Consider the following 14,682-nt stretch of genomic DNA (forward strand, 5'->3'; position numbering starts at 1 on the left):
CTGCCCGCTGAAGGGGTCCAAGGGGGCCTGGGGTATCCTGGCCCCAGCCCTCAACTCTGCAGTCAGCACACTAAGGCCCAAGAGGTCCACAGACCTGCCCAAGGTCACACAGGTTGGCACCCTGGCCTCCACGGACCTACACCCAGCTCTACTCCCCTCGACTCAAGGGGCAGGAGGCCCAGACAGAGGCAGGGTGGCTCTGGGACAGAGGGTGCATCTTGGAGCCCACGGAGGGAGCGGGGCTGAGCCACGGCAGCAGCCAGAAGTCCAAGCTGGCCAGATGGGATTTTCCACTCTCTCCTCCCAGGGGCTGCAGCCCTGGCGCATCTGGAGGACCCCCTCCAAGTACCCTCCGAGACCCCCTGACCTTGCCGGCACACACAAGCCCTCTGGCACTCTTTGTCTCAAGGCCTTTGGGGAAGGCTGCCATCCACTTCAGTAGCATTCAAAGGCCAACAGGGCCGTAGTTTATTTTCTTAGAAATAATGTTTTTTTCTGGTTAGCATTCCTCCAATGGAAAAACAAATCCAGCCACTGTAACAAGAAGCGGCCAGAAGGAAGCTAGAGGGCCTGGAGGAAGGGGCCGAAGAGGCCTGCTGCCTGGGGAGCCTGGAGACGAGGGGAGGGGTGGGGGCAGAGGCCCTCTAACCCTAGGAGATATGGGGATTTGGAGAAGAAAGAAAGCTCGACGTGCAGGCCTTGGTGCTGTCTTCAGCGCACTCTCACATATGGCGAGGTGGCTTTCCCTCCCCCAAGCCCACTGCAGCGCACATTCTGGGAGGCAGGTGCCATTGCTCCCGTCTGATGGGTAAGGAACCAGGTCTCAGGAAGGTCAGGTCACTTGCTGGACTTACTGAGTCGGCAAGGACAAAAACAGGCCTCTGCATCCTTGCTACAGACACTCCCGTGGAGCAGCAGAGCTGGGAGGAACGTCAGAGACCCGCTCTGCTTTCCTAACTCAGCCCAGATGACACCTCTCCAGGGAGCCCTCTCAAACTCCCCCCTCCCCAGGCAGAGATATGCGCCCTCTCTCGTCCGCACCCCCACTGAGTCTGGTCTGTATTTCCATTGCTGTACTTTCCACGCGCTGTTATGATCACATCTTTCCCAATCTGTCTCTCCCCTAACCAGGGAGGTCAGGAAAACGTCTTGGCCCCAGCACCAGGCTTGGCACAGAGTAGGTACTCAGTGAACATTCTTGACACTGAACTGTATCTAGTCCAGTGGACACATTTTACACACGGGCAAACTGAGGCTGAGGGAGCCAATCACCTCCAATGCTTAAACGCCAACGATTCGAGCTTTCAATTTTTCCTTCCAGAAATGGACGTGGACTCCGAGAAGCCTAAACTCTGCAGCAGGTCTGGGACCAGCTGTAAGCAGCGCTGCCTAATTGCTAGCTGACAGCAACTTGGAATTTTAAGTCACATCCAATTTCTTCCTGCCCGCTGGTCTGCTGGACTGGAGCGCTTTCATCTTCAGCAGGGCACACATTAGCATGCATAATTGCACGTTTTAAGACTTGAAGAAGAATTTCCCCTCCTCCCCGCTCCCAGCCCACCTCCTACTGCCCTTTCCTGGACTCCCAGAAAGCAGAATTTTATCTGGAGTCTCAATAAAGTGTGTAATAATGATGATGAAAATGACTGAATAAGGTCATAGACATTATTCCCTCAGAAGGCCAATTGGTCTTAAGAATTTTTTTCTGATGTTAAACTAAATGGATCACTGTATGCGTTATTAGGAGTTTTGTTAAAACACTTAATAGCATGCCCTGTAATCTACCTAACTTCAGTGACTGACAAGTAGACCCTGGGGATATAAAATTCAGGAAGTGACTACTTACATTCATTACATACATGCTAATTTTGTGATCTCTGATGCCCATAAGGTTGTCATTTTTTTCCTTTTCACAAAAAAGGGAAAACAGTAATATATTTGATATACTGTGGCCAAAACAAAAAATTATTTCCCTCAAGAGTTTTCATTATAACATTTTGGAAAAGGCCCGAGTTGGAACATGCAAGTGGAATAAGCCACTTGAATAAATGGTCTAAAAAATTAAGTAGACATAGAAGGGGTGATGTGCACTGCTGGTTCAGACTAAACAGTGATTATCAAGAGGGCCTCAGTTATTTAAACAAGCCATATGAGGATGGTTTTCTCCACGTTTGGGGTCTGGTCCTGATTATAAATGAGAGCTTTTAATTAAGATTAGTAAGACCCAATTCAGGCTATAATTTGGTCCTTTTCCTTAGCGAATGTCTATGAAAACAAAGCAATTAAGGTTAAATGAGTTGAAGCATTTAAAGGGGATGAAATGCCCCTTCCTTGTCCCCGGTCTGCCCCCTCGGCAGAAAGAGTACACACAGGACCAACTAATTCAGACCAGGAGGCCAGCACAGAGCTGGCCCTGGCGGCCCCCTAAAGGTCCATGCACGAGGCGCCTGGTGAGGGGGGGATATAGCAGCTGAGCTAAATGAAGAGGGATGGGGAAACAGAATGTGCAAAGGGCCTGGGGTAGGAAGGAGCTGGCAAGTTTGAGGAGCTAGATAAAGACAGTGATGCTGGGGTGTGGTTAGAGGAAAGGATAGAGAATGACAGCAGTTCAAAGTGGTTAGCTGAGGGGTATCTCCCAGCTATCAGGGCTCATAGGGCCTGGCTCAGATGAGCTGATGGCAGTGAGGGGAGGTGTGAAAGGGTCTCCCCAGCCCCCTCTAACACTCCATAGCTAAGGAACTCCTTCCACTGCATTCAAACAGGCTTATGGGGGCCTAGACCACTGCTGGGACCCCACCGCTGACCTGGGTTGGAATCCAGGCCCTGCCGTCTCTCAGCTGGGTGACGTGGTTAGAGACTGACCTCCCTGGGCCCAATTTCCTCAACCTAATTCTGTCACTGGTCCCCACCAGATATCCTTGGACTAATCCTTTCCCCTCTCAGGCCTCAGCTTCCTCATCTATAAAACCTTCAAAGTTTGGGAGGCTTGGACTTCCCTGGTGGCGCAGCGGTTAAGAATCTGCCTGCCAATGAAGGGGACACGGGTTTGAGCCCTGGTCCGGGAAGATCCCACATACCACGGAGCAACTAAGCCTGTGCGCCACAACTACTAAGCCTGTGCTCTAGAGCCCACAAGCCACAACTACAGAGCCCTCGTGCCACAACTACCAAAGCCCGTGTGCCTAGAGCCCGTGCTCCGCAACAAGAGAAGCCACCACAGTGAGAAGCCCCCGCATCACAACAAAGAGTAGCCCGGGGTCGCTGCAACTAGAGAAAGCCCGCGCGCAGCAACGAAGACACAACACCGCCAAAAATAAAATTAATTAATTAATTAAAAACAAAACAAAAAGCCCCACAAAGCTTGGGAGGCTCTGGGAGGCCTTTCCTGATATCCCAGAGATTGATAAGGGTCATTCACTGCCCACCAACACCAGCTCTGGGCCCAGCCCTGAGTGAAGTCACATGGGTCATCACAACCCAGTGTGACAGGAGCTCTGAAGGAAGGATGCTCACAGGTGACAGCTGACCTGTCTGGGGCATCAGGGAAGGCTTCCTGGAGGAGGTGACTGCTGGGACTCATCCATCCACCCTTTCACCCAACAGAGGCCTTCTAAGCCCTGTGCCAGGCCTGGTGCTGCGTTCTAGGGGTCAGAGCTGACAGACCCTGCCTTGGAGAAGCCCACACATGGGAAACATCACCGTAGTGTGACGTGGGCTAAACGAGGGCTGTATGGGCCTGGGGAGGGCAACAAATGGGGCGGTCATCTGTAAAACCCAGGGGCTGCCCTGGAGGCCCGGTAGAGTTCACTCCAGCTCTGCACATCCATGAGTTTACCTCAAGCAACTTCAGATCCTGTCAAAATGCAGATCATCAAGAAAGCACTGATTTATCCTCAGCTTTGCTCAACGTCTTTTGCAATGTCTGAGGCACCTCGTTCTGGCTACAGCAAGCCCCCTGCCAGCGTTAAGCTGACCACATGTGGCCCCAGGCTGCTCCCTGGACACACAGTGGCTGCACACGTGGAAGCCCCATCATCACCATCACACGTGAACTGACCACATGGCAAGATGGCCTTGAAGGCGTGTGAGAAACCGTCCCCGGAAGGGGGTTCCGGCTGCTTCAGGTGCCAGGTTTCCTAAAGGGTTTTCCTCAAGCAGCAGGAGTTTCAAGGCAACACAGTGAAGGGTACGAAAGGCTCACTCAGTCCCACATGGCGGGGCCATAGGCTGATTTCATCCTGGGGAGAGCTAGGGAGGCTGTGGCAGCCACATTCTCTGGACCTGCTTTGCTGAGAATCTGTCCTGTGTGTTTACCACAGTAAACAGCAAAGTCTATCAGATCTCTAGGACAAGGCAACTCATTTCCCCCTAGACTCCAACCCCACACTCTGCAAAACCCACACCAGCTCTGGACCTGCAGATAAAGGGGCCCAGGGAGGGAAAGCAGGTTTCATCTAAAGTAGAAACGGCCGTCTGGAGGGTCTGGTGATTGATTATTGATGTCTGCTAGGGGAGAAGGTGGCAGCACAGTATTTGCCAGTCCTGGGGTAGGGTTAGTAGAACAAAGGAAAGCCTTCTGTCACTCGTATCTTTTACTGCACATTCTTGGTAAATGGTCATCTGTGAATGGCACACACGTCTGTATGTCTCTGTGGGGATATGGATATATGCATACGGTTTATCCGAATAGTCAATGAACCAGAACACCCCATTTCCCAGCTGGGAGTTGTTGGAAAGACAAGGCTTCACCCCTTTCACATACTGGACAACATTATGATCATCGATATCATCAACAGCTTCATCTTCATCATCAATATCACTATCATCAGCGTCATCACTGCTAGCATCACCGTTGGTACCACCATCACCGCCATCATCGTCACGGTAACAGCAGCTGATGCTTATGCGGTGTGTCCTCTGTGTCAGGCTCTGTTCACATGCTTTATACACATTAATTCACTTAATTCTCACACCATCTTTATGAGGTCGGACTATTATTGGCTCTATTTCACAAATAAACAAAAGAAGGTCTACTAACTTGTCCAGGCTACACAGGCAGGATTTAAACCCAAGCAGTCTGGCTCCAAAGGCCACGCTTTAACCACTATGTTCAACTGAATACTGACCGTTCATTCCCTCTTAGAACAGAGAGCCCCAGATAGCAATAATTGTGTGCAGAAATGGCAGCGTGGAGAAACGGGCCCACCAAACTTGGGCTCTAGTCCCAACTCAGACAAGACCCCTGCCTTCTCAGGCCTCCATTCCTCCACCTGTGAGCCAGGAAGTGAACACCTGGATGACCCCCAAGGCCCTTTAGGCAACTACTGCCCAGGGCCTGCAAGTCCCTCCAGATTCCATGGCCTCCAGAAATCTCTGCAAGCTCCTCCTGGGGAAGCCAGTGGGGGTCTGATGGCCCACGGGTGAGCCCTCCAGAGGCTCCACCGGTTCTGACCGACGACTGTAGGTGGGTCCCCCAGGATGAGAAAACCTCAGTGCAAGTGGGACAGTGTCCACTCAGGTCCCCGGAACGCACAGCAGCGCTCATTCACAGAGCGCTTCGGGAGCAAGTGGCGAAACGGCCTCTCCTTCGGCGCTTGACGGTTGCTCTCCGGGCTGTCCACACGGCAGCCCAACAGCTGCTGAATTACCGCCTGTACAATCCTCACCGGTTCTTTAAGAATTTCCACTGATACATAATTTCAGCTCATGTACCCCAACTAGGCTTGAAGGTCCTTTAGGGGAGGGACCAGGTTGCACCATAGCTATCACCTCTGAGGTATACAGCAGTGGGCGATTTTCAAAGGTCTTCACCATACGTGATGTCATCTGAGCCTAAAACCACTGCGAGAGGCGGTGAGAAGAGATGATGACGATGATGACAATGCAGGTAAGGGTACCTTCCCCTGTATGCTGAGCACATGCTGTATACCGAGTACCTACTGTGAGCCAGGCACTGAGGCTGCCAGGGCCCTGGGATGCTACACAGTGTGTCATTCAATCTTCAGGATGCCCTGAAGATTCATTAGGAATTAGCCAGGACATAAAGGGAGGGAAAGGAGCTCCCAGAAGGGGGAAAACCTGAGCTGGATCTCAGAAACACGGACTGGCCTGGTACATATATGTGTGGCCAGGGCACAGGGCCTTCTGCGCTTCAGGAAGTGAGGCAGAGGCCAGAGCCAGGCTGGAGAGACAGGGCTCCTGGCAGTTCCTGGAGCACAGCCACAAGCCGCGCTCTCTTCTGTCCTCACACTGAGGACATCAGGCCCCCGGAGCCAGTGAGTGTGACCCCCAACCTGGGCTCAAGCAGACTGGAAAGCTGGAACTGGACTCTGCAGGACTTCCGGGCAACAGGTAGGACACAAAGCATGGGCATCCTGGGCAGGGGACAGCAGGAGGCGACCTAAGGAGCTGGGCTAGAGAAGGAACAGGCTGGGTCAGGGGCTTAAACCGGAAGAGATGGGGGTCACCCTGGGCCCTCCCTGGCCAGAGGGCAGAGCAGAAGGTCAGAAAACAGTTGCACAGAGCCTCACATGTGTCAGCTGGAACCACCAAGCTAACGTCCGGGTCCTGCCAGCAGCCAGCCTGCTCTATCTGCCTCCAGCCTGGCCTCTTTCCAGAGGTCCGTGGGTAGGCGCCAGCTCCCCACTCCGGCTTCTGGGCCCTAAGCAAGGCCAGGGATGTGGCCGAACCAGGCGCGATCCAGGACAGTGTCATCTGTCCAGCACTCAGCCTTAAGCAGATGCCCAACAAATGAGATGGATAAACAACGTCAGCATCCCAAGGAGGCAGAGCCGCGTCTCCTACGAAACCCAGCTCCTGTGAAGCTATATACAGAAGGAAGAGGCACCCACCTTGTTCTCAGGTGCCACTTTCCTAACACGAATCTCACACTTTGAAAAAGGAAGCTGGCAGGGCTCAGAGAGAAGATAAGGAGATGCGAGAGAGCCTTGGGTGGGAATTAAGAGACCTGGGTTCGAGTACTGGCCGTGCCACTGTGAAACATGGACACCCTGCAGGAGAGGCTTCTCCAATCTGAGCCTCAGTTTTCCTCATCTGTGAAGTGGGGGCAGACAGGGAAGATTTGAATCCTGATTCTCACCCAGGGGTGCACAGCAGTCATGTAGAGAGCTGTCTCCAGCCCTCTGATGCTGGGCCCTGCCCCAGACCCTCGGAGGCAGAATGACCACACAGACCCTCCTGGACAAATGTTCCCAAAGGTTCTGTCCGGCTTGGAAAGTCCTGGCTCCAAAGACAGCTGAGGCTGCTCTTCCCTCCAACCTTCAGCCTGCTAGGAGGAGGTTTCGAAGGCCACACGGTCAAACCAGCACCCCAGGTGCAGGGAAGGAAGGCTGGACAGACAGACGGACATCACACAGCCACCAGTCTCTGCCCAAGCTCTCATCCTCAAGACAGAAGACCTGAGCCAGCCCCACAGACGCTGTGGCTGCTACGGCGCAGCTCCCTTGGGGAAGCTACACAGGGTACACGGGTAGCTTCAGATTTGAAACTAGGGACCTTGGTGGGGTCACCCCAGGCCTTTACCCCACACACATCCAGTCAGGGACAGATGGACAAATATATCACTCAGTGCTCCATTTCAATTTCTTTAAAAAAAAAAAAAAAAAACCAAAGTTTCAAACCCAGGGAGAGTTAAGCACCCCACGACTCCAAATATCTCCTCCAAGGAAGCAGCACAGGTTCCCGGGGAAGCCCGCAGCCTCCCTCCCAAGGCTGACAGAGGCCGCCTGCAATGACGGTGGCGCCCACGGGTCTGGCTGGAGGGCTGGGCTCACCTTCACACTGCCTGCCTTCCCCCTTGTAGCCTGGCTTGCAGAGGCATTTGTAGGACTTGGGCGTGTTCTGGCAGATGGCATCAATGTGGCAGTCGTCTGTGCCCTCCGAGCATTCGTCCACGTCGACGGCCCCTGTTGGAGGGGGAACCACGAGTGAGGTGTGGCCTGAAGAAGTGGGCAGCTAGCGCGGGGCAGGGAGTTCCTTCTGTCCCTCGCCCTTCCATTGATCACCGGGATAATTAACAGTAACAGCCTTCATGTGACCACCTGGTGTGACAGGCAGTGACTGGTAGCATCTTCGGGGTGGCTACTCTGTGCCAGGCACAACGCTACCAAAGTGCCGGGTCTTATTTATTGTCACAACAATTCCAGTAAGTAGAGCTATTCTTCCCACTAAAAAGATGAGAAAACGGAGGCTTAGGAACAGAACGAGAAGCCTCTCTGTACGTCTTGCTCTCCTCACAAAGCATCTCTCCATCCCTCCTCCACTCTCCTTATTCTAGAATTTAGAGCCAGAAGCCTCCTCGGAGGAATTTAAATCCATCCCCTTTGGGTTACAGATGGGGAAATGGAGGCTAGCATGGCGCACTGAGCAGAGGCCAGCAGGCCCACGAAGGAGATCTGAACGGGGGCCCCACCCAGCCCCTAGGCTGTGGAAATAAAGGATTCTTCACCTGGCCTCCACAGACCCATACCCTCGACGGGGCTAACGGGCCTCAAGGAACGGTTCCGGTCTCCCCAGCCTCCCCACCCTGGAAATCTAGGTTCAGTCCTGGTTCTCTTATTCCAACTTCCAAACCCAAGTTAAAGTTAGGTTGTGAGGGTTCCTGGCATTCCCCACCTCCTGCCCGCAACAACCCGTATACACCTTCAGTTGGAACAGCTGTTGGGCAAATAATGTAGAATAGATTCTGTGTATCTGTGTATACACCTCCCCCCGCCCCGCAGCTCAGACAGGGAGAGGACCCTCGGAGCACGGAACAGCACAGCCAGAAAACGGTAGCTGTAATCTAGGTTCATTCCTCGGGTTATAAATGAGGAAACTGAGGCCCAGAGAAGCCTGTTGCAGGTCGGTAGCTCATTAGGAGCAGAGCCTGGACTCGCCTCAGGGAAGCAGGTCCAGAGCTTTGCTACATGCCGTGTTGCTTCCAGCCAGCCAAGAATAGAATACAGATGGATGACAGACAGACAGAAGGACCCGGAGGGGAGCACAAGGAACTCTCAGTAGCCACCCTGAGGGCAGTCCCCCAGGGGCAAGCCTGGGGAAGTCCTGGAATGTCCTCCTCTCTTCACGCCTCCGGCCACTCCCTATCCTGTCTGGCCCTCAAGACTGTCCACTCTGAATTATTCCCCTGAATAGCCTCTGGGCTCTAAATCTGCATGGGGGCCTCTGTGAGAGAACCACTGCCCCCCGCCCAGGACTCTTCCTCCCTGCCCTAGTCCCCAAGGCCCCAGTCTGCCCCTAAAGGAAGAGAGGCATCAAAAAGAAACACAACAGAATCACCTCCCTGCATGCTCGCGCACGCACATACACGTGCGCGCACACACACACACGCACAAGGTGGCATCCCTTCTCAGGGTGGTTGTATCTGCTCAGGTGAGCAGCCCATCCTCTACAGCTGCCCAGAGGAAGGTGGAACGGGGGCCAGGAGGCAGTCTGTGTAGGAGACCAGAGCCAGCCATCACATGGCCAGGGGCCAGCAGGAACATCGGGCCAGCAGAACATCCCCCTCTGAAGAAGCGACCCCAGAGGGACCCCCGAGAGGGGTGGCACAGCCTCAAGGGCAGGAAGCCAGAGACCAGAGGGGGTCAATGGGCACCCTTCTAGGGGGAGAGGACTGGGGCCGCTTCTGAGACAGGACCAGCAGGGGCAATGGATCACAGATACAGCTCTTCCCACTTCCCAAGGGTCAGTGCACGGTGATGAGGGAGGTAAACTGCCTGGGGCTCTGGAGCCCCTTGTGCCCCCAGTCTCACACGTAGGTACGTGTCTTCGTGGGATGGAAATGGATGGATGTTAGCCAAGAGGCAGTGGGGGCAACCTCCCAACACACCTTTTAAACATGTCTTTCAGTGAGTGCTGGGGAGAGGGCACGCGAGTTCGAGGACAGAGGGAGAGGAAACACAGGCCATGGGTTCTTGCAGGTTCCCTGGCCACAGTCCTGGCCTGGACAGCCCAGCCCAGTCCTCCCATCACAGGTGCTTGTTTGACATTAGTGGTTTCATAGCACAAGGCTTCCATGGGGTGGGGCTGGGGCTGGGGAGTGCAGACAGACACAGCAGAGAGACCAAGACAGAGGGAGACAGGCGCATACAGGAACAATCAAACAGGGCTGAGGGACCTCAAAGCCCAGGAGAGACACCCACAGACACGTGGGGGTGTGGCAGTAGGGCCCAGTTTCCCTTGGGGCCACAGGAAAGACAGCTCGGCTCCAATTGTGGAATAGTTTAAATGGCCCGGCATCCTCACTCAGGGTGTAACTCCCAGGAATAGACCTCCTGCCACCAAATGCAGACCTCAGGGAGCCCCACGCAGCAGCCAGGGGAGCTCAGAGAAGCCAGGGAGAGCGCAGCAGGGTCTCTCCCCTCCCTTCAAGGAGGGAAAGGAAGGAAGCTCCTCTATGGGACAGGGTCAGATGTGGGAGGAGAGGATGTGTCTTCAGCTCTGCGGGACAGCCCCCTCCAGACACCCGAGGGAGCAGGAGGGGAAGGGGTGGAGTGCCGGGGTCCCTGCGAAATCCGTGGGGAGCTCCCACCTCGCCTCTGCTGCCTGCCCTAACCATGTCCCATGCCTGATGCTCGATGCTGGTTCCCTTCTCCTGTGTCTCCTGCCTCTCTCTCCTGGACCCCCTCACCGTGTCCGATGTCTGGGCTCCCCTCCCTCTGGTTCCCATGCATCTCCTTTCGTCTGTGTCTTCCCTCAGCCCTCCCCCTCCTGTCTGTCCATCTGTCCATGGCTTTCCAGCCATCTCCATCCTCCTCTCTTTCCCTCTGTCTCGCTGCCTCCTCCCTCCCCCAGTCCTCCCCCCTCTTTCTCCGGTGCCTCTCCGCTTGCACCTCTCCTTCTCTCTCTTCCTTCCCATCCCTTAGTCCTGCCCTCACACCTCCCTCTTCTGAGCCTTTTCCTTCCTGCTACTCATTTGCCTCCTTACTCCCTTCGGTTCCCTCCTTTCCCTCTTTGGTCTTTCTGGTCTCCACTCTTCCAGTCTGTCTTTCTCTGGGTTTTTTTTCCTGTGTCCTTTTGTGTGCCTCCTTTTCTGTCCGTCTGTCTCTCCATCTAACACCTCCCCCTTCTCTTTCTCTCTGCGTCCGTCCTTTTCCCCTTGCTCACCTCCTCCGGGTCTCCCTTCTGGGCCTCCTGCCGCCCGCGCTCCCGTCTCCCCTGGGGGAGAGCCCGTCTGGCTCCGGGGTCCCCACTCCCTCCCGCCTTCAGGCGGGGAGCGGGGGACGGCGGGGGGCCCTCGGCGGGCCGTCGTGCTTTCTTTCTTCCTCCCGCCCTCACACTCCCCCCACCCACGGGGCTTCAGCCCACCCCGCCCCATGCTGCGGCCCCGCCGGGCTCCGGGAGCCTCGCTCCGCCCGGGCTGCGGGGAGGGGCGCCCCGCGCCGGCCGCAGAAGTTACTTTGCAAAAAGGCAGGGCGGGGCGCGGGGCCGCGCGGGCTCTGGCCCTCCCGACGGCGCGGGGCTGGGGGCCCGGCCGGGACCCTGCCGCCGCCGCCGAGCGCCCGCCGCCCACCGGCTCAGGGCTTACCTGGGAGCCCGCTGCCCCCCGCCAGCCGCCCGCGCGCGCCCAGGACGAGCAGCACACACAAGTGCCAGCGCACGGCCGCCGCGCCCATGCTCACTGCGGGCCGGGCCGTGCGTGCGGGTGTGCGGGGCGCGAGGACCCCGCCGACCGGCCGCTCGGCGACCGCTCGTAGCTGCTGGTTCCGCGGCCAACGCTCGGGCTCACAGTCTCCGAGCCGGCGCGGCTGACGAGCTGACAGCCGCGCGCTCATTGGCCCGCTGCTGCCGGGGGCAGGGCTCCGTGAGAGGCCGGCCAATGGGGGCAGGCCCCCAGCCAGCAGGGGGAGGGGAAGGGAGGGGCGGGGCGGGGCGGGGGGGGTCGGACCGGGCATCTGGGGGCGCCCCCTCCCCTCGGGGCGGGCGGCAGGTGGGGGGTAGGGGCCGGATCGCTCGACCGTGGGGTACGCGGTCTAGGCCAGGCTGGAGCTGCCTCTGAGGCTTCTCCCTCCCTCTGTCCCTGGATCACCGCCCCCCCACCCGCGACCCCCAGCCCCTGTCGTCGAGGGGGGCCGCTCCTTTGGGGGCAGTACCCATCAACCCACCAGCGCGCGCGCGCGCTAACACAAACACACACACACACACACACACACACACACACACACACACACACACACACACACACACACACGAGAGGAGGGGGCCTAACAACCCTCCCTTGGAGGTCGAGAAAGGCCCAGCGGCATCCATTTGTAGTGAAAGAAACGCAAATCGCTCACATTAGAATTGCCCGTTTGTCCATTCGGTAATGTTTATTGAGCACCTACTGTGTGCCAGTCTCTGGCAATGCAGCGGCGAAGAAGCCAGACAGGAAAAAATCCTGACGATCGGTTTAAAAATTTACGTTCAAAACATTGTAAAGCAATTATATTCCAATAAAGATGTTAAAAAAACAAACAAAAAACCCACAAATGAACTATTTACCACTCCCCAAAGGACAATGGCCTGTAAACGTGCTTGTCGTAGGAGTGCCGCAGGATCCACGTCTGGAGGGACGCCAGGAAAACTCCGTGTCTGCTTTGCGGTCAGTCCTGGCCAGCGCAGCCCATCTCGGGGCTGACCTCTTACCCAGCAAAGTTTGATGCCCACCACCACCGCCCCCCCCGCCACGCCCCAGCCCCAGAATGCAAGGCCTAGGGCCGCCGAGTGCCAGAGTCCGCGGGATGGTGGGCTGGGGGCAGGCAGAGCAAGCCTCAGGTCTTTCCACCCAAGAATTGCTCTGGCCTGGCCTGGAGTCTACACCTGACTCCTTTGGGACTCAGACCTGAGACCCCCGCCTGGGAGGTGAGGCTGGAAATAAATGGCCCTTCTCAGCCCCAGGCAGGACGCTTTAAGGGAAGAAAGTTCAGCAAACCCCAAGGCCCATCTCCTTGACAACCACCAATAAGAGCTCCTTTTTTCTTCTCCTGCTCTCCAGGCCTGCCTGAAAGACAAGACTTTCCTCTTTTTGTCCACTCTGCTTGCACCAGTCCACACCCAACTTTCCTCTCCCCACCAGCTCCCATCCTGCCCCCAACACACACACACACACACACTCACATACACCCTCCAACACACACCCTCAGTCATACATGCTCTCACTCATACACACACTCATATACATCCTCACAGACACATACCCTCACACACACTTCAAGCACGCAGCCTCTCACACACAGACACGTGACCACACACACACTCACGCAACCTTCTGTAGGCAGTCTCCGCAGCCCTGGAAAGTTGAATCTGTCCAGCCACCTTGCTCCCAATCCGACTTCAGATCACAAACAGCTTGGCACTGGCCTGCTGGCTGAGGCAAGGGGTCCCCCACGTGCAGAGAAGGCCAGCCTTACGCCCCATCACGCCAGACACTTCCTTCCATGTGGTTGCTCCAGCTGGTGGCTCAATGTGGGAGACCCTGCTGTCAGGCTTTATTTTGCCCTCCTCCCAGTGGTGTGGCTTCGGGTTTCTGGGGGAGAAAGTTCTTGTGCGTTAGGTAACAGGACAAGAAAGGTGAGTTGGGGCAGGAGGGCAGGTCCTTTCAGGGGCTCTAACCAACTAGAAACAATGCCCTTTAATGTGCTTGTTCGTCAGGGGGCCCCTCACCCCTGGCCAGGTGCCTCCCAAGCTTGACGGTAGCAGGGGATTCTTCTTCCAGGCTCTGTCCCCCCAGATCAAGGAGGAAATGGAAGCAGGGTGGTGGCCTGTTAGACTGTGACCCCCCAGATCCCGGAGGCAGTACTCACTCACTCACACCAAGTCCAGTCCCTAGCCTGCCCCTTCAGGGCGTGCAGAGAAAAAGTGGTTCCTTCCAGGAGGAGATCATGGTCTGGGCTTAGGAGTCAGGGAGCAGAGGAGGAGGGGGCTGGAGACACACACTCAGAAGCCCCCCAGGTATGCACTGAAGGAGGTGGCAGAGAAAGAGGTGGTCGCTTCTGCCCCAGGGGTGGTCAGGAAGGCCTCCCAGGGCACATGACCCTAGAATTGGGCACCAAGTATGAGTAGGAGATTTCCGAAATGGACAAAACCACGTGCAAGGTGTGAGGGAGAGAAGGTGGGGGCCTAGGAGTGGATATCCTCAAAGCACCTCGCAAACTGTTAAGTGCTGCACATGGGTGATGGTGGCATGGAAGACAGCTGCTCACTGAGACTGTGGTGTCTGTGCAGCCAGGATGGGCTGGTGGGGCGAGATCCCGTTTGTCTGGACTCCAGCCAGGGATGTCTCGCAGCCTCTGGAAACTGAGCTAAGCGAGTGAAGGCCCAGGCATGAATCAGACAGTCACTTTGGGAGGGAACATTCCATGGCTCCCCATCACTTTCCACACAACCCGTGAACATTTTGTGGGACACCCTTTGCCCTCCCCAGCGGTCCTCTCCTTGACAAACCACTGGCAAAGACGGCCTCACAGACATCTTGCTTTCACACCTCCAAGCCTTTGCCCACGTGCCTCCCTCTGCCAGGATCGCCCTTACTTCCCTCCTTCACGAGGCTCACCCCTCCTCTTCTGCCCACCCCTGCCTCCAGGCAGGGTGTAGGGTCTCCCCTGGGCTCCGACAGACCCTGGGGCTTCCCCATCAGAGTCCAGCTCACCCTGGGTTTCACATCGTTTCTTCCCAGACTGGGTG

At 56.2% G+C, this 14,682-nt stretch overlaps 1 protein-coding gene across 1 annotated transcript in view; it reads right to left on the bottom strand.

Moving 5' to 3' along the window:
- Positions 1 to 11,685, bottom strand: part of SCUBE1 (signal peptide, CUB domain and EGF like domain containing 1) — a 126,946-nt gene extending 115,261 nt beyond the window's left edge. Inside the window, exons 1-2 of the mRNA XM_027107897.1 lie at positions 11,546 to 11,685; positions 7,794 to 7,925 (exon numbers count right to left, since the gene is read on the bottom strand). Of these exons, the coding sequence (XP_026963698.1) occupies positions 7,794 to 7,925; positions 11,546 to 11,633 (220 nt within the window). The 5' untranslated portion in view covers positions 11,634 to 11,685. The remainder of the gene's footprint in view (positions 1 to 7,793; positions 7,926 to 11,545) is intronic.
- Between the last annotated feature and the right edge of the window lie 2,997 nt (positions 11,686 to 14,682).

This window comes from Aethalodelphis obliquidens, unplaced genomic scaffold, assembly GCF_003676395.1.
Source record: "Aethalodelphis obliquidens isolate GAN/ISIS:26980383/991018 unplaced genomic scaffold, ASM367639v1 scaffold8, whole genome shotgun sequence".
Lineage (NCBI taxonomy): Eukaryota > Metazoa > Chordata > Mammalia > Artiodactyla > Delphinidae > Aethalodelphis > Aethalodelphis obliquidens.